Genomic DNA, 25,111 nt, shown 5'->3' with positions numbered 1-25,111 from the left:
ATAAAACTCAAAGAGTTTGGAAATATTGGAAAAAATTAATAAATAAAAAAACAAAATTATATATATATATATATATATATATATATATATATATATATAATTAATTATTTTATTTTATAAAAAAGGTGTGCGTGCGAGTCCAACACGTCTTACTTTATTTATATCAAAAACCGAATCAAACATTTTACAAAATGCATTTTGGTTTTAGCTTAGCATAATAATAATTCTTAAGTGCTGACGTAGTCCACGCGCTGAGTGATGTGTGTGGGAATGTTGATTGTTGTCCGGTCTCATCGACATGTGCAATATGACGCTTGGAATGATGGTGTGGCTGGGTAATATGCGCGTGTAGCAACAGTTGCAATGAGAAATGTGTTAATTCTTCCCCCTCTAAGTTCCATACGTCTCGAATGGAACCTCAGAAAAATGGCAGGCTGTGAATGCTCCTATCCTGGTTATTTATCTGTATCCTCGGGGTTCTGCTTACAGTTTGGTTGGGTTGGAATATGTCGTCCTCAATCTCCTCTATTGTAGTAATATGCTCGTTGTTGGTTGTGATACATTTAGAGGGTTGGCTTGATAACAGCTTTGGGATGCACGTAGTTTCTTTGATATCTTCATACATTTCCGGACTACATATCGATAAACTATTATATGTCTTGCATTTACCTTTTAGGACAAAAATTTTATTCTTACAATCTAATACGTAATCATAATCTAGTTTAGTTACTATAGTCCCTCTCTTTACGGCTTTAATCAATAATTTATTGCAATTTCCGGTGTCTGTAGTTGGAATGCTAAGAATATACAATATGCTGTGTCCTTTAATGGCTATCTTAACTTCACCAAAATGCAACAGTTCATCAGTAGATGAGAATGGTATATTGCTTATATTAAATATATTATTAAGGGTCTCAATTTCAAAAGTAGAAAGGATAAATGAGTTTACTATATTTGCTTTTGCTAGGTGGATTGCGAATTCAACATTGGCAATGTCCTCTTTTAAAAATTCAAGTTTGTTTTTAAATTCAAGTATTTTTTCATTATGGAGATTTTGTTCTGTTTTTATTATCTTAATTATTTCATTTGTAGCATTGGTAAGCTTATTAATTCTTTCAAGTGACAGGCGAATAATTATGATTTGATTGCTATTGTTTTCCAATAAAATTTCTATTTTTTTTTTCTGAATTATGTCATAATCTTGATGGGCCATTTCCAAGCGCTGCCGAAAAAGTCTAGTGACCTTTCAAACTTATTATTTGGTTTGAGGCGGGATATGTAGGATTTGATTTGGGATATGGTGTATTTTAGGTAAGGGATGAGGGGGTGATTTGAGTTGGTATTCTGAACAATATTACTTTCTATTTCCACGATGAGTTTGTCATAGCTTTCTAGGTTTATGGTATGGATTATCTTGAAAGAGCCAGATTGAACCTTTGCAAGTCCTGAGTGCATCGCTACCAATTTTGAATTTGAGTAATACAGTATCTGAATTTCTCCGGCACACAGCGCCGTTAAGATCAATAATCTGTAAATGAAAATTTGTGCATAGAGGTGTGAGTTAATTTCTTATATGCCTCTTATGGACGATTCGCCGGCTTTTTGTGACTATTGTTGAATTCCTATTTTCCCTTACTATTTATTCCTTAAATCTCTCGGAGAGTTTTGTTCCTAGTCTTTTATTGACCCTAACAAAAACTAACTGACCCGGTGTATATTCCTTAATATCGTGTTTCCTTTTATTGTGATACCTTAGATTCCGTTCCTGTTTTTCTTTTATTTTCTCCATATTTGAATATCGGGTTCTATCATAGCTACCGGGAGAAAAGTCAACTGTGCGTCCAAAGAATAGATCCACAGGTTTCCTCTCGACAGTTGAATGAATTGAATGGTTGTATTCATTCACCGACTTTTCGAGGAGTTCTTCAAAAATTCTACATACTCCCTCCGCCCTTAGACACCTGAGCAATTCTGCGAGGGTGGAATGGAATCTTTCAACTTATTCGTTCGCTTCGCTAAAGTAAGGAGGAGTAGTAAATACTTCAATGTTCAATTCGTCCCTCATCATAAATAGAATAGTAGCCGAATTCAAAGATTTTTCATTATCTATCACGACCGTTTTCGGCACTCCGTAGAAAAATAATTGATCCCTGAGGGGTTTTCTAATATCCTCGATAGACTTTCCGTAAAGAATTTTGACTTGTGCGTACTTCGAAAATTTGTCCAAAGCAGTCAGTACCAATTTTTTGTGTGTTGAAAAAATATGGATGAGAATTACCTGTCCGGGGTATCAGTGTATAGGAGTTTATTTGATTATCGGATCGTTAGGGTGCCTGTCATATTTATTCTTTTTGCATATTGAACAAAGTTTAAGTACCCTCTTTATTTTCGAAAACATGTCTGGAAAATACCACTTCTCCAAGATCTGCATTTTATTTTCCGCCGCGTTTCTATGCGCTCTGTTATGCGTATCAATGATAATGTTTTCTTGGTCGCTCTCAGATATGACGTCTCCCACAAATATTCGTGTAAAAGAAACCTTATAATTGACGAGATGCAGTGGATAAATTTCCTGTATTTTACCCAATACCAACTATGGAGCACTTATAGCATTCTTTACAGACGGATTTAAATATCTTTTCAACAGTGTCAACAAAGTTTGCTGATCATATTCCCTTTCCACAATGGTGTGTCTGTGATAACCGGGGAATATTATTTGGAACTGATAAGATGCGACATTACCCGCACTGAAAAAAAGTTGATTCTTAAATGCGTTAATAGGGGCTTCTACCCAAGGTACTAAATTTTCTCCGGAACTGTCTTGACTGTGAATGGTACCGGTTAGCGAATGAACTTTGGTTATTGGTGCTCTAGTGAGAGCGTCTGCCACGATATTCGCCTTTCCTGGTTTGTATCTGATCTCGTAGTTGTATTCTTCGAGGATCGCCCTCCATCTTTTCATTTTAATATTGGTGTTTTTATTGCTTAGAGCGTAAGTCAGAGGCTGATGATCAGTAAAGATAACTTTTGCGGTTCCATACAAATAATTTCTGAAGATATGTAGAGCCCACACTATAGCTAGCATCTCCCTCTCATTTGTAGCGTAGTTCTCTTCCGTTTGTGATAATACTCTTTAAATAAAAGCTATTGGTCTATCATCCTGGCTAAGTACGGCTCCAAGTGCTGCATCAAGTTTGTATGGGTAAGCATTGCTTCTATTTTGTCCTGCATGGCACTGATGCCTTCAGCGGAAACTGAAAACCCTAGAAATTCGACCTTTGTCTTAAAGAACGCACATTTATTCACTTGTACTCTCATATTTGCCGCTGCAAGTGTGCTAAAGATTTCATTCAGAGGTTTGCAGTGCGATTCCTCGTCCTTACTAAAGATGATTATATCATCTATATAGACGTAGCAAGTTCTTCCAATGAAATTTCTAAGAATATCATACAATGCTCTCTGAAATATTGCTGGGGCATTTTTTAGGCCGAACGGCAGTCTCGTGATTTCATATTTCCCATTATTTATCGAGAATGCCGTTTTTTCGATATCCTTTGCCTTTAGATGAATTTGATGAAATCCGCTCTTCAGGTCGACTCTATATTTCCTTTTCCCCGACGCGTCCTCTTTTTTTGAACCACCCATAGAGGCGAATTATATGGGGAGCGAGATGGTCTTATAATTCCATCTTTGAGTAATTTATCTATTTCTTCCTCTACTACTTTTTTTAATGCCATTGGGTAGGGATAGTTTCTCGTGTAGATGGGTGCCTCGGAGGTTGTGCGGATCTCGCCTATGACCTTTGTGGTATAGGTTAATTTTTCATCAGGGTCTGCAAAAAGATTTTTGTGGGATTTTATTATTTTCCTCATTGTTGTCGCTTGATGTTCGGAAAGATGATCGCCTTTGATTTCGAGATTGTTAACGTCCTGCGAGACATATTGATATATTGGTATCTTCATGTCATTTTTAATAGCGAAGTAATTGTCTGCTGTATGAATTACTGCTGATAGTTCTCTTAAATTATCGTTGCCTAAAATTGCATCGAAAGTTCGAAATCCTGGCAGAAGGTAGAATTTTATAGGTTGGGTTTTATCACCAAATAGAATAACAAGGGTATGATGTGTTATTTGCACTTCCCCTGATATAGTTTTTGCGCGAAAAATATCCAGATTTTTTTGAGGCTTTTCCGCTAAAATAGACTAATATAGTTTTTGTTGCTGCCTGTATCCAAACGAATTTTAAGTATCTCTCCATCCCTCGTCTTAATCTTAAAGTATGGCAACGAGGAACTGTTTAACCAAAAAAATAAGATCTGCATTAAGGTCTTCGACAGAATAGTCTTCTGCTGGGTTCTCCGATGCCCTATATTCTTCGCCAAAATAGTGTACCGATTCATCGACGTACTCGTGATTTATTTTTTCAAAATACTCGCTGACATCCTGCATACCTCCTACAGCTGCTTCAAGCGGTTCCGTCTCGATATCCTGTTGTTGGTTCTCTACTTGTTGGTAGGGGGTATTTCCGCTCTTACGTAGAAGTTCCCCTAGGCTTTGTTAGCGGGCCCTGGAAAGAGCCTCCATAAGTTCATTTGAGACTATTATTGATCGGCGGCCTGTTAGAATAGTTTATCTGTTTTGTCTGAAGAGAGCGATCAATATCCATTGGTTCAGGATTCTGTTGCTGATTATGGGTCAATCCTTGTGTCCTCTGAAACCCATTGTTGTTGAACGCATAATATTGTTGGCAGGGTTGGTGCTGGCCCACCTGCCAATTCGTTGGTCTTTGCATTACCCGTGGTGGTATGGGAGGTTCATTTTGATGGCCCCTCACATGTGCGAGTTCAGGAAAAAATCTACTGCCAGTGAATGCATGAGAGGTCTGATTATAACCACGTGCATTCGGCTTGGGTATCTGTCCGTGAGCATGTTGCATGCGATAGGCCATATTATCTAGCTTCAGACAGATGTGTAATGCCTGAGGCAAGGATGTAGGTTCTCTGATGCTTAATAATCTCGGCAAGTTGCCCTTTAGGCCTCTGATGAACGTATCAAGCGCCTTATCCCTATGGGCGTTTGTCATCGAGACGAGACTACTCTCGTCCAGGTCAAGGCAGGCTATCTTATCAAATATCAAGGACAGATGTTGATATACTGCCTGATAAAACTCTGATATCGTTCTGTGGCCCTGACACATTGTAGCCATTTGGTATTCGAGCGTACCAATGTCTTGCCTATCTGAATAATGCATCATAAGGCATTTTCTTATTTTTGGCCAGTCTAGAGGTGTCCTGTACGAGTCGAGAGCAGTATCTGGTTCCCCGACAATCTTACTCCGTATTGTGTGGAGTATAGCGTAATACCTGCCAGTATTTTTGATGCTATCGAAAAGTCCAAGTACCCTTTCGACGGATTTACGCCACGAGCCGAACTCGCCTGCGATAACCCACTGGAACTAGTACTAGGCCTTGCGATTGACTCATGGATAGAGTTTTACTCAATATCTCAGATATTTCCACAATGCTGTCACCTGGCATTCTTCGTTAATAACTTTAACACTTGTTCAGTTTAGTTTGGGAATTGATTTGTTATTTTGGGTTATAATGAGATAGCAATCAAATAATAAAAGCCGTCACTTACCTTATAAACATTTCCCAAGTTCAATTTGAATTTTTAAATATTGTAATTTTGTTTTAATTTGTTTCTTCAATTTCTTAATGTCGATTCTTTTTAAATTGTAATAATAATTTTTTTAAATTATTTCCTTTTATTTTTAACAATTTTTTACAATTTCATATTCTTATGGGTTTTTTAATAATCTAGTTTCCTATTTTCTTCACAATTTTCCGTATTTTTCTTAATTCAACAATTTTTTTTACAATTTGATATTATTATTTATTTTTCAAGATTCTATTTTCTTCGCTATTTTCCGTTTTTTCTAAATATAACAAATTTTTAACAATTTCATATTCTTATTTATTTTTCAATTTTCTTCACTATTATCCGTATTTAATTTCATATTCTTTTCGACATTCTATTTTTCTATTTTCTTCATTATTTTCCGTATTTTTCTTGATATAATAATTTTTTTACAATTTCATATTCTTATTTATTTATTAATATTCTTTTTTCAATTTTCTTCACTATTTTCCATATTCAATTTCATATTTTTTCAATATTCTATTTTTCTATTTTCTTCATTATTTTCCGTATTTTTCTTGATATAATAATTTTTTTTTACAATTTAATATTCTTATTTATTTTTTTAATATTCTTTTTTTCAATTTTCTTCACTATTTTTCATATTCAATTTCATATTCTTTTCAATATTCTGTTTTTCTTAATGTAATGGCAAGGCCGCTGGTAACCCGTGCCACCTCTCTTTTTATTTTAGGCTACTGGAGCGCCTCCTTTCCCTTCACTGATGTTGAGCCGGTTTTTTATTACACCTTCCTTTGGGGGTAACCTCTTGGTCCTTACTTGTCTATCGACTCAGACAAATACGTGTAAGCATGCAGGAAGAGGTCCCTGTTCGGACGCCAATTAATAAATTAATTAATTATTTTATTATTTAAAAAAGGTGTGCGTGTTGGAGTGCAACACGTCTTACTTTGTTAATATCAAAAACCGAACTAATTTTATAAAATGCATTTTGGTTTTAGCTTCACATAATAATTCTAAAGTGCTGACGTAGTCCACCCGCCGAGTAATGAGTGTGGGAATGTTGATTGTTGTCCAGTCTCATCGACATGTGTAATATGACGCTTGGAATGTTCGTGCTGATATATATATATATATATATATATATATACATATATATATATATATATATATATATATATATATATATATATATATATATATATATATAAAACAGAAAAATGAAAGAAGAGCACAAAATAAAAAAACAATATGTTTATTTATTTGCGATATATATAATATAAAGGCATAACAAGTACGATTAAAGTATATCCGACGGCTGGTTTAAAATTGTTTATCTTAAAATTATGCAACATTACAAATGCCTATATTCAAAGAGGAATGAACTGCGAGCAAATATTATTTGAGCGCAACGTTGCATCAATAAATGTTCTCTCTTTTCCATGCATAGAGTATGATATGAATTCTTGTCTACGGCAGGTTTCCATTCACTCCTTGCAATACATCAAAACATACTCCACATACACGTACTGGTTTATTAATGCCAAACTTCAAAATGGGGACATCGTTATTAGAACATTTTGAGCATACAACTCGTCCACAGTGTCGACTTGAAAAGACAAATATACATTACATTAGATATATTATACAAGTCAAAGCGTTTGAACAATACATTGATTGATCAGATGAAATAGACAAATTAATATATAGGCAATGGAAACTGTGTTTTGTAATTTTATCCAGATGCCTTCCAGTATGCGGCATAGTCAAAATGCCGATTGAGCCAGCCGACCTACTCGACCTCGAGTTCCAGGTGTTTAAGTGAAAATGCTGAAATCTCTCATATCTAAAATGGTAAAAATCAGAGGGCTGCAATGAGTTTGATTGAGCAGGCTTGATCACACTTAGTGGAAATACAATCAAACTCAAACAGTCGGTCAGATGTAACGTGCTTTTTCTAGTTGCTCATGCGAAACAAAAAAATTGTGAGCGAACATGAATTGATGGAAGCTTTGTGATCGATATCAAACAGCTCACATGACTTATTTGTTTACGAGCTTATGTTGAATTGTTCATAAGGGGGCGATCATCTATGATGAGTCTGATCGGTTTGATAAATCCTAGTTAGGTGAGTGATTTGATTTGATTGAAACACAAATGTTCGAATCTGAGTGAAATCATGATTGTAATTTTACTAAGGATTTCATAACTAAAAGCTGTCCCCATAAAATAAATTGGTACAAATTATATTTAATAAAATTTTATGTGGGTTGTTGGTATGTTAGACTTCAGTGACTTAATATTTTAGTAAAGAAACACATCAATGGTACTTCGATCTTTTCGTTTACCTACACAGAGTGTAGTTTCTACTTGCAACAAGTTCGGTCGCACTATCACAATATTCTTCCATTCGGTCCGATGCTATTCAGATTTCATTCAGATTAACCAAACTACTGCTTCAACAAAAATCATGTAAGAAACCGAGTATGATTGATTTTTTTCATACTCGTTGCAGCCCTCTGGTAAAAATATATACTGTAGGTCTATTCTGAAAATATTGATGACATCCTTTATTGTCATTTTATTTAAAATTAACAACAGTGCTATTCTATAACAGTTTATAGAAATATTGTAAGGGTCGTCTTTTTAAAAACAATACAAAAATTGTCGTTGTTAATTTATCGAATAAATTTTCAATATTGTATTTGCCTTGTGTTGTATATTATATTTTTATTAAAAATTTAATCTACATTTTTACAGAATAGAACCGTTACTGCAAACGAAAAAAATTAATAAAACAATACTGATGTCACTCAATCTAAAATATTAAAAATATCGACAATTACAGGATAATTGGCAGTTGAATATTGTTCCACAATAAAATGTGAGTGCACTTTACTAATGACATTGAAGAAAACGCAGAAATCAAATATAATTCGTGAAAAAAATAGTAAATGTGTTTTGAAAGTCGAGTGGCTCATTCTGCATATTCTGAAGCCACCAGTAGGCCTACTATGTAACTTAACATAAACTTTAGAGTTGAACAAATTTAGCTTTGACTGAATTTATTTGTTTTTTGATGAAAATAAACAATAAAAATTATACCAATAAGAAAAAGATAAAAGTTGTAATATGATTTATTATACTCTACACCGCTATGTTTAGCTTTACCCTTAACAACTCAACGTTTATATTGTTTTTTTTTTTTTCAAATTTTCAATGATTTTTTGAAAAAAGTTAAAGAATACCGCGCCCTCTATACGGGTGAGCATGGCGCATAAACAGGTGTTCCTGCAAATTTTAAATACCAGATGAATTGTCAAAATTTGTTTACACCTTTATTCTGTTCCAGAACATTCAAGAAGCTACTAGTTTTAATTTTTTTTTGTTTTCGAGATTATAAAGGAAAATTGGTTATCGTAGTAAAAAGTTGTACGTTCTTGCAGTTCTAGTTGTGCACTTGTTTATCTTCTGATCTGCGATTTCAATGACAATAATTTATTATGACATTAAACTTGGTATTCAGCTAACCTTCCATGGAGACCATATATTTCGACCATGTGTTAACCTTGATTTCTTTCGCTTTAACCTTTTAGTCCTGCGCTCTTCTCAATGGCCACTTCAGATATGTTTCTTAGTTTCTCAACACCCTCCCCAGGGTAAGGAAATTCTATTTTATCAAACTGCTTCACTGCTTTTTCTTTGTTAAGAACTCAGAAAGCTCCTTTGAGGTAAAACAACTGTCCCTATCTGTTATACACGTCACTGGCCTGCTTAAGTAATCAAAATATTTTAAAGTGTCGCTTTGACCTCATTTGTGCTGGTCGTAAGAACTGGGTAAAATCTAAAAAAATCAAATGCATCAATTATCACTAATAGATGTTTTCTTTTCGACAGTAAACACGATAATTGACCTAAATGATCCAAGTAAATTGTATTAAACGCTCTATGTTCCTTCGGGATACTATGTAATGCTTTTGCATTTGTCCTATGAGGAGTGGAGTACATTATACATTTCAAACAGTTCTTAGGATGTTATCCAATTTTTACATTTACCATATCATAACCCTCCACGGTCCCTTTCTCTATTACTTATCATTTTATCACTACATTGTGTTGCACACAACTGCAGCTGCAGCTCGATTTGTACCGAGGCGAAAAGTATGCAACAGGGTGAAATGAACCGTCATCCTGTTTCTGTAATAAAACTGAACTAAATTCAGCTGCACTTGCATCGCAATGCAATTCTATCTCCCTTCGTGCCAACACAGGACTTTATGTCAAACACCCCTTAAGCGTTACAAAGGATTTCTGACACTCTTCTGAGAAAAAGTATTTCACACCATCCTTTGTAAAATCGCACAATGGATTGGCTGTTAAAGAAAATCCCAAAACAAATTTCCTAAAATATAAACAAAGCCCCACAAACGACTGCATTTCTTTCACATTATTTGGATGCGGATAACTTTTAATAACTTCTATATCTCCATTTGATGGATCTATTGTGGCCTTGGATACTTTATACTCCTAGTTTTCCATTTCTGAGAATGCGACTTTATATGTTTGTAACCAGAGTTTCAAGCCATATTCTCATCGCGACCACTATATCATCTATATAGATTACTATTTCATTTTTATCCAAAATATCTTTAAAAATGCCCACTATAAATCATTGAAATATAACTGGTCCACTTTTCAGGAATTTATATAGTCTATATGAAACAACAGATACTTAACTGACTTGATAGAAACATGACATCAAGTCCATTACTGTAAACCACGACTTCCCTTTTAAGTGCTCCAAGCAGCCATCTATCTGTGAGAATAGTTGTCTCTAATCACTATCTTATTTAACGACTGTAATGTCTGTATTTATTTAAGTCTGTAATTATTTCATTCACTTGTTGCTTTTCCACAAAGGATAATCTTCGTGGTGAACAGTATGATGTATTCCCCGTGTTTACTAATATTTACGCGGTGAACTCTGACCACTCTCGGCTAACACAAAATATCTTATATTTCTTACCTCGTATCTACATTAATTTTACAAACTATCTGAAATGCATCAACCGTATCACTCTTTTTCCTCATTGATCTTTAATTGAGACCATAAAACATTTACTTTATCTAAACCCGAATTGAATTTACTTTTGGGCTTTAGACACAAAAATAAATTTCAAAAATTTTTTTCGGAATTTGTGAAATATTTTGTGGCCGAATTTTCATAATTAATATGTAAAGATATTTTAAATAAACTTATAAAGTCTCTCCCGAGCACAAGGTCACAGGGAGCAATTTTCAGAATGATTAGCAATAGCTGTCACAGACTTAAGGGGACATTGTGCTCAATTTAATTTTGTGCGCGTTGATCATTTGGTGTTTTAATATTCTTTTCTGTGTTCGTTATTTACAACATAGTGTTATTTCTTTTGTCTTTGACGTTTGTGCCTGATTCCCTTTTGCTGTTCTGTACGTATTAAATTAGCTTTCCTAAGCATACTTTTAGGCTGTTACTTTAAATTGATTACTACACTATTTTCCTAATACACTGTTTAGCTTAGTATTTCGAATTAACATGGAGTGCTCGAATAATAATTGCTAAATTACTAATTTTAAAGAACGTTTACTAACATGTTGTCTATGCGATAAGCATGAAAATTTAAAATGTGCAGGTCTTAATGGCCGCCATTTTGATGTTCTTACTGATCGCGAAAAATATGGTTTACGTTGGGGATGTATTGATTGTAGGCCCTTAGAAATTAACTTTTATATTCATTTCAAGGAGTCTAAAATTGAATTAGCAGCTTTGTAGAAGGTTTTCGACGAAGAATTTTTAAAGCTTCGGAATTTCGAAAAAAAGTTTAATAATTTTCAATTCCTAGATGGATCTCCGATACGAAATATATCCTCAGTTTTTGTACCTGGTGATGATTTGATCTGTTTAAATTCACCAGCTGGGGCTCAGCCACACAACGCTGCCAAATCTTTTGGTTGGACATTCCACACTCTATTGATGATAAAACTATTGAAATTGTTACATGAAACGCTCCTATAGCTATAGCTTCTCAATTCTTAGCGCCCGCAATTGTTGTTAATTCGTCCGGTACAAAGCTTATACTATTCCTGTAATTTCTACCGAAAAAAACAACAACCAAATTTACCTGAAAATGGCACAAAAATTTTTAAATTTAACACGTCCCAACTTCGCGATATTTCATTATTTAAAATCTTTACGCCTGCTAAATTATTTAATTTAAAAGGAACTTGTATTTTGGGAAAGAAGTTGTACCATTGTCAAAAAACTAACTAAATCACTATCTCTTCTTTATCAAAACTTGAGAGGTCTTAACACTAAACTTAGAAATATTTATTTAAAATCCTTTGACTGTGATTTCAAAATTTTGGTATTCACGGACATATGGTTAAAACCACAAATTCGTGACACTGAGATTTTATCTGATTAGTACCAAATTTACAGAAAAGACAGATTAAATAAAATGGGTGGAGGAGTTTTCATTGCCGTTCATAATTCCATTGCCTCAGAACGTATTTTGGTTACAGAACACCCTAAGATTGAATTACTTTGTGTTAAATTAAAATATCTAAATTGTAATTTTATTATAACTTGTTCATATATTCCTCCAAATTCAGACATTGATATTTATCTTATGCATTCAGCCTTAATAAAATTATAATTATATCATTCCTCCAACGCGGAAATGATTTGTCTGGGGGATTTCCATCTGCCTAATCTATCATGGGTCCCAGGAGAAAATATTGTAGATTATGTACCAGTATCTTCTACAGAACTTTCTACTGAGATGTCATCTTTTTGAGAAATCTTATTTGAGCAATGTCTTTATCAAATAAATTCTATCTATAACGCGAAAGGTAAAATATTAGATTCAAAATTTTCTCCATCCATAACTTCTTTTGTGTGCAGAAGTCCTCCTTTCTCAGAGCCAGAGGATATGTATCATCCTACTCGTATGGTATCCATTGAACTTAGTAACATTCAAACAGTACATACTTCATCTCAAAACAGGTCGCGTAAGTTAAACTTTGGCAAGACTGACGTTGATCTGGTGCGTTCTACATTATCCAATATAAATTGGTGTTTTTAAGGTAATTTGGATTTTTGTATTTCAAGCTTTTATAAAATAACAATGCATTAGAAACCTCAGTCCCACTTGTGAAAATGTGCTGTGATATGGGTCCAGTTTGGCTTACTCTACAACTTAGGCGCTTACGTAACATAAAAAGCAGGTTATTTAAAATTTTTAAAAATCAATTCTATCATAAACTTTATTAATTACAAAAGCTTGAAGTTTATAAAACACTGAAAATTCTAAATGTTACTCTGAATACCTAGTCAAGATGAAAAAGAGCCTCTACAAAAATCCTAAGAACTTTTATAAATTCGTTAATTTAAAGAGAAAAGTCCGTGAATTTCCCAGTAGTATGCGATTCGGTAGTAGAGAATCATGTGAACCTAAGGAAATAGCAGATTTTTTTCAAAGTACGTATTCCAGACATTCTACTGAAAAATATTTCCTCTATAAAATTTTTCATTTGACATTTCTTTCCTTTATAAAAGTTTTCATTTCACATTTTCATAGAACAAGAATTGAGGCCTAGTTTCCTCGTATTATTCTCACATCAGATGAATTGTAGAAAGGTCTACTTTCATTGAAATGTTCCAATTCACTGGGTCCAGATGGTGTACCGTCTTTCATTTTAAAAACATGTGCACATAAGTATTTTTAATACTTCGTTAACCCAAGGGTATTTTCCTATTATTTTGGCGACGCCACCGACTGAAGGGGTTGCAAAACCTTTTCCTTTTCTTTACTTGTTATCTAGGCCTGTTTGGTCTCCGCTAATAACTTTTTGTATTTAGGAATCCTCTGTTTAAATTCTGCTCCTGTGCCAACATTGTAAAAAAGGTTAAGGCTTAGGTTCTGTCCAGCAGCCCCTCAACTATGTACTCAACCAATTCATGCTCTTGTATAAGGACATCTTCGGCATTTTGTTGCAATAGCAAGATATTTCTACTTTCCCTCCACTACTATTCATTCGTCCACTTTGCGACGCAATAACCGTCGTCTCCCGTAAATTTCGATAACGAACCTTCTGCGTCCGTAAAGCTTACCGCTGGATTCTGTTGTACTCCTCATATTTCTCAAGGACTCTCCTTTTTTCACTGTAGAATTCGAATTTTTGTCTGCAATTCTTTTTCCAACATTTCCAAACAATTTGCTTTTGATTAGCACTTGTTTCGCCATATTGTTAATTTGTTGTATGACTTCTGTTTTTCGGTTGCTTCTGTCGACTGTGTAGTTTTATCAGCTTGTTGCTCCTTACAATTCGTTTTGTTTGCTGATTTTTTACCGAATTCTATGTTCTTAAGTTTTCTTCATTTTGGCTTTTTTTCTTCTCCGGTTGACATTTTGCTTTGTTTTCCGGTCACATCTGAATATGTTGTCTTTTTATTTTATGGTTATTATGAGTTAAGTCTACTACTGTCCACTGCGAAGGGAAGAAGAGTAATCATTAAAATAGTGCTCAATGTAACACTAATTTTAAAAATTTAACAGAAAATCATCAATTTCGTGGGCGTACATTATGCATACCAATATTATTGGGGGAAATGTTCGTCTCATTGGATTGAAAAAATGATTTTGTAATGGTAGGTGTATCCTTCGATTTAAATCTTTAACCCCAATATTCGTATATCAGGCGTACTGTGTAATTTTTCACTGCTGCTAATTGGATTGCCCAAAGGTAGGCAAATGACACTTTTGATAAGTAAGCAACATGAACTTTCCTTGTATCCTTCCTCATGACTGATTTAGCTTCGTTTCTTGTCCATCAACAATTTTTCCATTTGTTGTCAGTTTTATTTGATAAAGAGACCCTGAACACTTAATTTGAAAACAGTCGTTAATTCTTAATTAATTAGTTAATTCTTTAAACCAATCCTAATAACTTATGTGAACTTTAATCTTTTTTGCGGACAAACAGTATAAACATGCATTAGACCAGGCATAAATATATCCCCTCTGGATCATTCCACGTCCAATTTACTTTAAAGAATGATATTCTTAATTTCAGCAAATTTTGCCGAAATGTTGTCAAAATACGTAACTGTAATTTGAAAATCAAATGAAGTAAATGGCAATAGTTTAGAAACTACTAGTTCTATTGACAAAAGTAGTCTTCTTGTATGACCTTTTATAAGCTTTAACAACGAATTCCATTCATTTGGCGTATTTTGTTTCCCGATTCGTACAAAAATTGTACGATGTGGTCAAGAAGCCTGTATTAAATTGGAAAGGGAAATATTCTATTTCCGTTTAAATGTAAAATATTTAAGATATAACTTCTTATTCAATGGTTTTGAGTTTTTTGTGCAAAATTTCCTAATTTCATTCAATTTTCAATGTGTTTGCAATATGATTTACATTGTTTTGATAAGTACTATCATTGTAAGGTATGGGACGTCGTTTTCCTGAGTGTTTTGAAGTGAACGATGTACAAAATTATTCTTCACTCATAAAGTTTTCTTGGGGAATTATAGTACGTTTACGTTCAACAATAATAACCTTCCACCATTTGGAACGAGATTGAAAATTTTCAAAAAAAAAAAAAAAAATCTGAAAACTAACACTTAATTGAAACCCGTTATATGAGACTATACGAATACGTCAACCTATTTGTCATATGCTGTAATACCCATTACGAACTTCAAATACGATATTTGAAACAGTTCCAGTGAATAATGTCGCTAAAATCATTAAAATATCGAATATCGGAAGGTACCGTTATATGGGGAATATACGGAAACATGCCTTTAAGTAGTTATTCCATAATATGGGTCGAACATCGAATAGAGAATGTATAAGTTCCTTTTTAACTTATTATCAGAAGTTAAATAGTTGGCAGGCTTACTTTTAGTTCATTCACCTACAAATGTTAATCTGAATTAATAGTCCTTATCTGGATTTATTTACTTTATGTGGACATTTCAATCAGATTGCTGCATTACTGGTTTTAAATGCGGCATGCTCCATAGTCTGAAGTACTTCCGCAAAGACATTTTTACACTATGAATTCGATTAAAAACAACAATATTGTGTTTTCTTCCTGTCCGACCTTATATGGGCCTTCGACGCAGCGTACAAAAATATTCGAGTTCCTCATTATGGTAAAACAATTTGTACGTCCGTATTACCCAAATCCGCAAGGTACCTTGTAAAAATTGATATTAAATTCACCCAATTGTAATATTTTCCATTTACAAACATTCACATTTTTTGTATTATTCGTTACTATATCTGAGTACTTCGAATTTTAGGTAACGCTGTAATGTCTGGTGAATTTAAAACCAAAAAGAGATTTTTTAAAGAATTAACATTTTCTGAAAATTTTGTCAAAAAGCTTAATATTGTATTTGGTTGTAGTCCCTTGGTCTGTATAACAGAGTTGCCTATAATTCGATATACTGTTACACAAATACAACAACAATTTCAGCATTGATAGATTTTTCTATATGGACCTTACGTATTTGTGTAATATGGACGTACAAAACCTTTTACCATAGTGGGGAAGTTGAATATTTGTGAACGCTACTTGGAATTTTTTGATAAGGCTCTAATAATAAAACACAAAACGAATGGTCAGTACACACAGATACTTTCCATAAGTAAACTTGCCTAACATAAATTCAGACATAAATTCAGATCCATAGAGAAGACTGTCAGACAAGGTTCAGGCCAGGAAGAATTTCATCATTGAAATATTAGTGAGCTTTGATCAACTAAGAATAAAAGTGGGCGCCTATCCCGATATTAGCCAGTTGCTGCTAGGTAAAAACTGCACGGTACTAGTGGATTTTAATGCCCACTATCAGTTGCGGCATTCCATCATACGTAAGGACTAGAGCAGATTGATTGCTCCACATTCTGCATCATAAACAAATAAGAGGAGAGTGTTACAGTTCGACAGACTTGACCATAATGTCACCAGGTCTAATAAATGAAGTGACTTGGCACCCCTTCATTTTCCTTGGGTCGGGCCATCTCATAAAATGTAAGTGAACACAAATACTGTAAATGAAAACATATATCGAAAATGCGATGAAAATACAACTATGTAATAAGATAATCGATATCACGCAAGACTCTCGGACCTATTGAAAATCCAACTTAGACAGATGGGCGTCATGTTCCGGGAGGCAGTAACTACCTAGTAGTTACGAAGATTGCTGGCAGAGGTATTTGGAGATGATGCATTGCATCAAGCTCAGCCATAGCAACAAGAAGTAAGTTAGCAAAACCAAGCCCAGCCACCGCAACAACAAGTAAGTGAGCAAGAACAAGCACAGCAATCTCAAAAAGTAAGCCCATATACAAACACAACAGAATACCCCAAAACTGAAAGGGGAAATTGATAAGCTGCAAAGCAATAAAATAAAAAAGAAAAATGAGGTCACATTTGCAGACATATGGGGAATAATAAGGAAAATTAATCCTAAGATACCTAATGACAGTGCCCCGCGTGCTCTTTTCAATGTTGATGAGAGTTTGAGTGGGGAAAATGAGACAAAAGAAAAGGGAGATTATCAAATAAAGAAAATAGTTGAACGAAAAAAGATAATGGACGACGAAGACTGAATTGTGTACAGTAGGCATAGGCCAGGAGCGAAAATGGCCAACGCGCTGTCTAGAGTGAACCAAGACACAGACAAAATAGTAGCTACTATAGAAATAGAAGGTATAGACTTTCAAGTAGGTGTGGCCCAGACCAAGAACAAAGAAAGAAATGAACTATAGGTAAAATTAGGACAGGAAACAGTGAAGATTGACGAGACTGCGATTTTTTGTACCAAATACCTGCGCTCGTACTGGTAATTCGTGTTTGTATTTTTAGAGCGTTATCCAAAAATTCGACGTAGCGTTTATCGTAGTAGATTGATATGATTATGAAAGCTTCGGACGCTCTTGTTCAGTTCAACGCTCATTTCGAATCTATGCGGGACGATAAACTAGATTTTAATACATTGAAATCCCTTCTTAATATATAAGAAAATTTATGGGAAAAGTTCAGCAAAAGTTTGAAAAATGCTGTGACTTTATGATGACATCTGTAGAGACATTAGGAGAAGAAATAGATGCAGTCGATCATGGATCTTTCCATCTTTTTTCTGAGATACCAGGCTGAAAATTAATAGGAAGTTAGATAAATTAAGACGGACTCGTTCTACTTCTGTTAATTCAAGTGTTAGTGATTCAATATCCTCATTATTAGAAACTCCAGGTGCGACCCCAGAAAAATCGCCAATTACAAGTCTGCTGAAAACGTAAGTTGAAACGCATAACTCATTGAGTATTTCGATTCAGGCTTTTCTCGGGAATCATTCACAAATCCAGACTCCGCTTACCTCTATTATAATAATGTTTCAGAATCGCATGGTCCAACCCCCCCCCCCCTCGGGCTTCCAAAAATTCAAATTGTGTTATATGTCAGAATCAACGTCATACATTGTCCCCGCTTTAAGATCTTAAAACTCGCTAATCGGTATAAAGTTATGTAGCGGTAATGAAGTAAAGAAATGTGATAGCAAACATCGGTGTTCGCTATTGCACAATTGGGTAATTCGACTCAAACTTTCACCGTGACATCTAATGTTCTCAAAATTGAAGTTCTGGGCCAGCTAATTCAGCGATCCCGATCAGCAAACACCTCCAACAAAGACAAAGAAACCTTGTTGACCTCTTATAACACGATAGGTCGGTCTGTGGTCAGCCATGCGGCTCCAGTGTGGTCTGTGAATATTAGTGCTACACAGTGGAAGCATATCCAGTCCTGCCAGAACGCTGCCCTGAGAACCATCTACATGAGGAGGCGAAAGTCCTTCCCTTACGTCAGCATAATCATATGCTTTCGTTGCAGTACCTGCTTGGGTGTTACCGTGAGAGTCATCCCAACCATCATATGGTGGATAAATCTTCCCCACCCAGGCGTGTCAGGAAGGACATACATGATCTTGAGAGGGAGGTCCAGCGCTACAAGAGAGAACCTCTAGATCAAGAAGCCTATCAGGCAGGTCTGTGTGGTATTCATACCGATGCAGTCGCGGATGCTATTAGCAGTTATAAAGTGAATGCCGTCCTCGGAGTCCACCCCCATCCATTGCAGCTGAAGAACGTCAGCTGCCTAGACAAACCAGGGTAGTTTTGGCGCAATTACGTTCAGGATGGTGTAGTCGTCTCAATTCGTATTGGCCACGAATTGATGAAGATGTGCGTGACGCCTGCCCGGCGTGCGATACAGGCCCGCACAATACGCTACACCTCTTTAATTGCACAGCCAAACCTACCCAACTCACTCCAGAAGATCTCTGGCTACAGCCCATTAAAGTAGCCGAATTTCTAAACTTGGAGCTGGAACCAGATTAGCAGAACGCAAACTCATGCATGTACTACTGCTACAACAACAACCCCCCCCCCCCCCCATTCATAATCAGTTCAGTGTTTAATCACTGGACCCACCCATCGAAAAAAGGAGAAAACATAACAAACGCACTCAAGAACTTGAAATTACCATATCAAACTCATCTCATATACAGAACCACGATCACCAGTCAAGATATCTCATAGCAACCACACTCCATAATGATAAATCCATTGATCAAAACCGGCTGGGATCTTATAGCTTCCAAACTATCAGAAGATTGGATTACAGTGAAGTCACGGAACTTAATAGTGACGGACATGTCACCGTACATTGACGTTGTAGGTGTCAAAATCTCACTTCATTACTCTCTAAATTGTTTGTATATAAAAATTTATTATCATACAATTTTTAACTATACACAACAGGAATTAATAAGTGAAATAGTAGTATTCCAAACCCCATAAAATGCAAAAAAATTCAAAAGCTTGGCCATAACAATAATTTTTGCAAGCGTAATGCCGCTTGTGCTTAATGTGATCTTTCAACACCACATGAATCATGTAACATAGAATTCTGTGTTAATTGCGAAAATGATACCCTCCATAAGATCCAAAATGTCCCAGTTTCTGACAAAACAAATCTGTTAATAAAATAAAACTTAATAATCGTTGCACTATTCGCGAAGCATGAAGCAGAACATTTTTTCAGAGGTAGGTATTTTTACCCTGATTCCGAAAAACAATTTCTTTTTTTGGGACGCGGGGACTCTCGGCTCAAAAATCTGGGATATTTGTAACGAAGAGAAAGGCCAGTTCTAGAACTCAAACCGAGGAACCAAATGCTAAAACCCAAAATTCAACAAATAATGACTGCAACAACAGATTCTCATTTCTCAGATCTAATAACGAGGCTGACGAAATAACACAACCGGCTAGATCCCAAAAACCTCCCCCACCATATCTTCGCGAAGGAAGAACAATTATTCTAGTGAACACACTCTCCAAATTGTTGGGTAAATCTGATTTTTATTAAGATCTATTAAGAGAGGAAATCTCCAAGATACAAAATACGAACTAATACTGAGTCACATTGTAAGGACCTAGGAATGTCCACATCCCAAAACTGATCCAAACTTCAAGAAGTGCAGCAATTACAGTGGAAACCACAAAAAATTCTACAAACTACAGGGTACGAGAAAACCCACAATTTAGTAGAAAAAAGAGCTGATTCCCCCGAGCTCAATAAGAGGAAGAAAATCACGGCCCCCAATAAGAATATTCTCACAATATGCAATACTTATATTCTGATATATAAATAAAAATCCAAATATAGAATCATCTATCGAAATAACTTATCTAAACAATGAATTCTTTCATGACAAGCATGTAAAGCATGATGCAAAGAAATGACGAGAAATCAATATATGCTAATGCAAATCATTTTAAAACAAAAATAGATAAAATTCCAATCTGTTTTTTGAACACAAACGTCCTAAGCCAATATAAACACGATGTCGACAACTTTATTCTATCACTGAACATACACTTCTAGAAACAGTTTTAGACTAAACGGTTAGAGTACATATGACACTAACACCCTAGTGCAAGAGCTTGCGGTGGCACCGCGGCGATAATTTCTAACTAAATTCAATATTACTCCATGTCAGAATATAAGTCTACAACAGTTGCACTATATTCAACGAATACAGTTATATCTGCAATATATTGTTCTCCAATACATAGAATAAGCAAAGATGAATTACCTTCATTCATTCAACATTTAAACTCCATTTCGTGCGCTAAACTGGATGTGATATCTACAGGCCAGTCTACTTATTGGCCTTCAGACCTGCAAAAACGTCCTGTCTTAATTGATTATGCGGCAACAAAGAATATTAGAGATATCAGAGAACAAATGTCCAAATTTGACTTGTCGTCAGACCATTCCTCAACTATAGTTATTACATTTAAGAATATTCAACTCGTTACGTCCCCGTATTATCTGCCATCTTAACACTAATTTATTTTACATAAGTAGTTATCACCACTGTCAATGCTGTCTCTCCCAATAACTTTCCTAAACCGGAGAAGGCCAGAAGATAATAGATAGGAAGCACCCCTAGGTTTCGGGATAAATTAAAAGAATGTGAAAAACTACGAAAACAAGCCCTCATATTAAACGAAGAACGAAACTTCAAAATATTCCTAAATAACCTAGAAACCACAGAGAGAACTCCAAATATGCTCAAGAAATTACCAACTACGACCGTTCAACTATTGTTAATCAGATTTTACAGTGTTCTTCGAGTAGGTTAATTCCTGTCTGCATGGAAAGAATCTGTAATAGTAATGTTTCTGAAACCTGGAAAATATCAAACGGAGGTTAAATCGTTACATTACTCAGAATGTTAACTCCCATATCACATCTATTAATATAATTTCCGACCACCAATTCGGCTTACTTATGAAACTTAGTACTATTGAGCAAGTGCAGCAATAGTCAAAAACATTAGAATGCCATTCGAAAGGAAAGAATATTGTTCCGCGTTATTTATAGACATTTCCCAAGCCTTTAATAGAGTTTGGCATGTTGGAATTCTATACAAAATTTGCGAAACTCTACCTAAAAACATACATAAACTTTTTCGTAGCTATTGTTAAATCGTACATTTGTTGTTAAATCGAAAGACACACTTTCAAAGTCGAGAAAAATATTGGCTGGAGTTTCACAGGGTAGTTTATTAGGTCCATTCATTCGAAAAAAAAAACTACAAAAAATGTAGATAACCTCGAAATTTGGCTGACATCGGTAAATGCAAGGTTTACTTTTGCTCTAAGACGTAAACTTTGTCCCACAATAAAAATCTTCAATACACATGTTCCACAGAAAGATACCGTAAAATATCTCCGAATGCACCTGTACCGAAGACATAAAAAACGCAAACTTGTGGATGTTTGCCTTCCGTTGAAGAGGAAATAAAGAAGCTTTGCCGAAAGTACTTGAGCAAACTATCTGTGCACCCAAATAGTTTGGCCCGTCAACACCTTTTATTCGGCGGGCATATTATTTTGTCACATAGTTAATATTTGTCTTACTTTTTCATTAAGTCAAGTGAACGTTAATGTTATACTTCTACAGCTAGCAGTGTGCTAATATGGAAATCGCTTCTGTGAAGAAATCGATTACACTATTACTGTAGTCCGCAAGATGATAAGATATAACTGTAACTAACCAAAGCAACATTACATTCGTAAGACTATTCCTGTAGTCCGCGAATTACTTAGATATAACTGTATACAAGATATAAATTGCAGCAAAACATAATCCAGATGTAATTGAATTGCAGCGGACACACGTTATTGAAAGAAATGTCCAATTTTGTAAACTTACCGGTTACAAAGTTTTGTATGGTAATAAGAATTATACCTATACAAAATCAGTTATCGCTTATCTAGTCAAAAAAATATATTAACATTTCTTCCCATATTAAATCCTCTTTACATCTTCTTATCCACACCATTGAAATAGACTCTGGAAACGCAATCTTATGAAGAACATGACGTAACTACAAACCAAGAAATGATCAACACAATCTTTGATTCTGGAGATAGTCTTCCCAAATTTCCCATCTATAACAAAATCAGATAGATTTGTATCAAACCATAAAGAAATAACATCGGAATTCAGGGTCTTTTGGAGTTCCTTGAGCTCTGACAACGACAAATGTAATCGCCTCAAAACAACATTTCGACATATCTACTCATGCAGAATCTAAAGCCTTCAACAAATGATGTGATCGAACTCGACAAAACATTGGCAACACTGAAAGGCATGACTCACTCACGAGATAAACTCTCTTATCCAATGGTAAGAAACGCTCCATTTTCTACCAAAAAAACGTCTCTGTAATCTTTACAACTTAATTATATCTTCAGGCCAATTCCCACATGCATAGAGAACTGCAATCCTATCACCGATACCCGGGAAAAATCTGTCCCAAATAGAGCGCTATAGACTTATATCCCTGCTGTCCATACTCTCTAAAATTCTTAAAAAAATCTTAGCTGGTCGATTTTCCTAAAATACAAAACAACTTTCTTCCAACTTGCAACATGTCTTCTTTCCGGGTCGTGGTCTCCATAGTATTGGATATCAAATAGAAGAAACACTTCGACGCCATCTCATCGGATATCGAAAAGGCTTTCGATCGAATTGTTCTAACATCAATTTTAACCGAACTTACTCAATGGGGCTTGAACAATATATCTTTAAACCTGATTAAATCTTTCCTTAACAACTGCCGTATTATTGTAAAAATAGATGGCCATTACTCAGGTTCATTTAGCAATAACAATGGGATCCCTCAAGTTAAACGGCTTTATGTTAAACATACATTCCAATGTTTAAGATAAATGTACTAAAAACCAAAAAAATAATTCGTGGGAATTATAAACATATGCGTAGAATAGACTAAAATAAAATAAAACCATGGGCGCGTCAATTGTCTACAAATTATCGGCTTAATGTGCGATAGAAAAATCATTTAATTCGTTTTTAGGCAATTGCCCGCAGACGGTAAGGAAATTACTTACCATTTACTTGCTCATGGAAATTCCAATTGTTATACACTCCATGTAAATAAAAGAGATGTTTCAACTAGTTTATCGTTGGACATTCACACTGCTGGCTGGCGAGTTTGTCTTTAATAGACAAAACATATGAGAAAAGTACTAATGCCTCACCACTGTGAAATCCTAAAACTCGCTTACAATGAAGCTTGCTAGCTTGTCTCCGTATTCTAGCCCTACTTATCACACGTACATCGTTGTCGGTTGAACAACTGCCTAATAATAGTGTAACTTTACAAAACGAACATAATTAATTTGTAAATGGTTAACATCGCTGAAATTTGTCTGTTGTTCCTTATCGTAGAAGATTTTGTGACAATGTCCAAAATGACATTGACTTCAATTGATATGGTTATGAGAGCTTCGGACGCTCTTGTTCAGTTCAACGCTCATTTCGAATCTATGCGGGACGATAAACTAGATTTTCATACATTGAAACCCTTCTTAATGTATAAGAAAATTTATGGGAAAAGTTCAGCAAAAGTTTGAAAAATGCTGTGACTTTATGATGACATCTGTAGAGACATTAAGAGAAGAAATAGATGCAGTCGATCATAGATCTTTCCATCTTACTTCTGAGATACCAGGCTGAAAATTAATAGGAAGTTAGATAAATTAAGACGGACTCGTTCTACTTCTGTTAATTCAAGTGTTAGTGATTCAATATCCTCATTATCCAGGTGCGACCCTGGAAAAATCGCCAATTACAAGTCTGCTGAAAACGTAAGTTGAAACGCATAACTCATTGAGTATTTCGATTCAGGCTTTTCTCGGGAATCATTCACAATCCATACATCGTACCCCACCCCCCCCCCCCCCCCCCCCCGCGGGCTTCCAAAAATTCAAACTGTGTTATATGTCAGAATCAACGTCATACATTGTCCCCGCTTCAAGATCTTAATGAAGTAAAGAAATGTGATAGCAAACATCGGTGTTCGAAGTGCAATAAGGCACATCATACACTATCGCACAATTGGGTAATTCGACTCAAACTTTCACCGTGATATCTAATGTTCTCAAAATTGGAGTTCTGGGCCAGCTAATTCGGCGATTCCGATCAGCAAACACCTCCAACAAAGACAAAGAAACCTTGCTGACCTCTTATAACGCGATAGGTCGGTCTGTGGTCAGCTATGCGGCTCCAGTGTGGTCTGCGAATACTAATGCTACGCAGTGGAAGCATATCCAGAACTGCCAGAACGCTGCCCTGAGAACCATCTACATGAGGAGGCGAAAGTCCTTCCCTTACGTCAGCATAATCATATGCTTTCGTTGCAGTACCTGCTTGGTTGTTACCGTCAGAGTCATCCCAACCATCATATGGTGGATAAATCTCCCCCACCCAGGCGTGTCAGGAAGGACATA

General features: G+C 35.3%; 1 protein-coding gene and 3 long non-coding RNA genes across 4 annotated transcripts in view; 2 read left to right on the top strand and 2 right to left on the bottom strand.

The window, feature by feature from the left end:
- LOC131802486 (uncharacterized) overlaps positions 1-6,794 on the top strand; it is a 33,824-nt gene extending 27,030 nt beyond the window's left edge. The window contains exon 2 of the long non-coding RNA XR_009342228.1: positions 6,394-6,794. This is a non-coding gene — a long non-coding RNA (uncharacterized LOC131802486). The remainder of the gene's footprint in view (positions 1-6,393) is intronic.
- LOC131802487 (uncharacterized) lies at positions 105-6,854 on the bottom strand. The gene is made up of 2 exons (XR_009342229.1): positions 6,610-6,854; positions 105-6,527 (listed from the first exon to the last, which is right to left on the bottom strand). It is a non-coding gene; the product is annotated as an uncharacterized LOC131802487 (long non-coding RNA).
- Positions 6,855-6,899: 45 nt separating this feature from the next.
- Positions 6,900-25,111, bottom strand: part of LOC101890117 (rabankyrin-5) — a 55,396-nt gene continuing 37,184 nt past the window's right edge. Inside the window, exon 6 of the mRNA XM_059122838.1 lies at positions 6,900-7,269. Coding sequence (XP_058978821.1) covers positions 7,131-7,269 — 139 coding nt within the window. The 3' untranslated portion in view covers positions 6,900-7,130. The remainder of the gene's footprint in view (positions 7,270-25,111) is intronic.
- On the top strand, positions 16,311-24,513 carry LOC131802485 (uncharacterized). Its single transcript, XR_009342227.1, has 3 exons — positions 16,311-17,022; positions 22,647-22,985; positions 23,054-24,513. It is a non-coding gene; the product is annotated as an uncharacterized LOC131802485 (long non-coding RNA).

Source organism: Musca domestica, unplaced genomic scaffold, assembly GCF_030504385.1.
Source record: "Musca domestica strain aabys unplaced genomic scaffold, Musca_domestica.polishedcontigs.V.1.1 21, whole genome shotgun sequence".
NCBI classification, from domain to species: Eukaryota; Metazoa; Arthropoda; class Insecta; order Diptera; family Muscidae; genus Musca; species Musca domestica.
Note: the sequence above shows the minus strand (reverse complement) of the source record. Positions and strands in the feature narration are given on the sequence as shown.